This window comes from Galeopterus variegatus, unplaced genomic scaffold, assembly GCF_000696425.1.
Source record: "Galeopterus variegatus unplaced genomic scaffold, G_variegatus-3.0.2 Scaffold5748, whole genome shotgun sequence".
Lineage (NCBI taxonomy): Eukaryota > Metazoa > Chordata > Mammalia > Dermoptera > Cynocephalidae > Galeopterus > Galeopterus variegatus.
The window spans coordinates 98,115-99,412 of NW_007731859.1; the positions used below are offsets into that span (position 1 = coordinate 98,115).

General features: G+C 43.3%; 1 protein-coding gene across 1 annotated transcript in view; it reads left to right on the plus strand.

Moving 5' to 3' along the window:
* The window catches only part of LOC103605337 (structural maintenance of chromosomes protein 1B-like), a gene marked incomplete at its 3' end in the record, with an annotated part of 77,726 nt that overhangs the window by 66,850 nt on the left and 9,578 nt on the right, over window positions 1-1,298 (plus strand). Inside the window, 1 exon segment of the mRNA XM_008589907.1 lies at window positions 248-346. Coding sequence (XP_008588129.1) covers window positions 248-346 — 99 coding nt within the window.

Below are 1,298 nucleotides of genomic sequence, written 5' to 3' on the forward strand. Positions count from 1 at the left end.
CAGTGTGCCAGCCCCGAGGTGGGTGTGTGCCTGCTGTGCTCAAGGAGGCCAGTGTGGTTGGAGCAGAGTGAGCACGGGACACTGGTGCGTCATGAAATTAGAAGGTGACCAGGGCCAGGCCAATGTGGCCTTGAAGGCCTTCATTGTTAGCTTTGAATCTGAATGAGTTGACAAGCAACTGGAGGGCTGGGGGCTGACAGATGAATAGAAATCACCATTTCCGAAAGCAGTTTCACATGTTTTTCAGTTGGGAAGTGAAGCAGAAAGTATGCAGGCAACAGGTGATATCTATGAAAAAGAAGAAGCCATTGAAGTAGACTACAGCTCTCTAAGTGAGGATTTGAAGGTAATTGAAAGATTTCCATTGTTTCTAACTCATAGTAATATTGGTTATAGCATTTAAATATCACAGGAAGACATTTCGATGATAGAGTTTTTCTTTTTAAAGTAGATTTCCCTAATGGTTTTTGAAGTATACAAAGAAAAAACAGATTTTCTATACTCACAAGACTTCTGACACCAAATATGTGGGTTTTTTTCCATACCAAGCAATTCTCTGATTCTCTGAATACCAACTGGGCATTCTACGATTCAGTTGAATTCCAACACTATCTGCCTGGACTTAGTATCAGATCCCACAAGTTAAGGGCTCAGTCCCACAAGACTGCTCACACTTCAGACAACAGTTACAAGTCCCGCCTTCCCTACTTCTGACCAACTGACTTCTGACCAATCGGGGGATCCCAGCACCTCCTTAGGTTTGATAATTTGCTAGAATGATTCAGAGAACTCAGGGGAATATTTTATTTACATTTACTGGTTTATCACAAAGGAATACAACTCAAGAACAGTCAAATAGAAGAGATGCATAGGACCAGGTATGGGAGTGGGATGCAGAGCTTCCGTGTCCTCTCTCATACCCCCTGCAGGTTCACCACCCTCCCAGCATCTCCATGTGTTCACCAACCCAGAAGCTGTTCAAACCACATTATTTGGGGATTTTGTGGAAGCTTCACTATGTAGCCATGATTGAGTAAATCACTGGTCACTGGTGATTATATACTCAATCTCCAGCCTCTCTCCCTTCCCCAGAAAGGAGAGGCTGAGATTGGTTCCTCTGGGTACCAGTCCCCATCCTCCAAGAGTCAGCTCATCAACATAAACTCTGGTTTGTTGGAAAGGGGCTTATTATGAATAACGAAAAATGCTTCTCTCACCGCTGTCACTCAGGAAATTTCAAGGGTTTTAGAAACTCTGTGCCAGGAATCAGGACAAAGACCAGAGATATATTTATTATA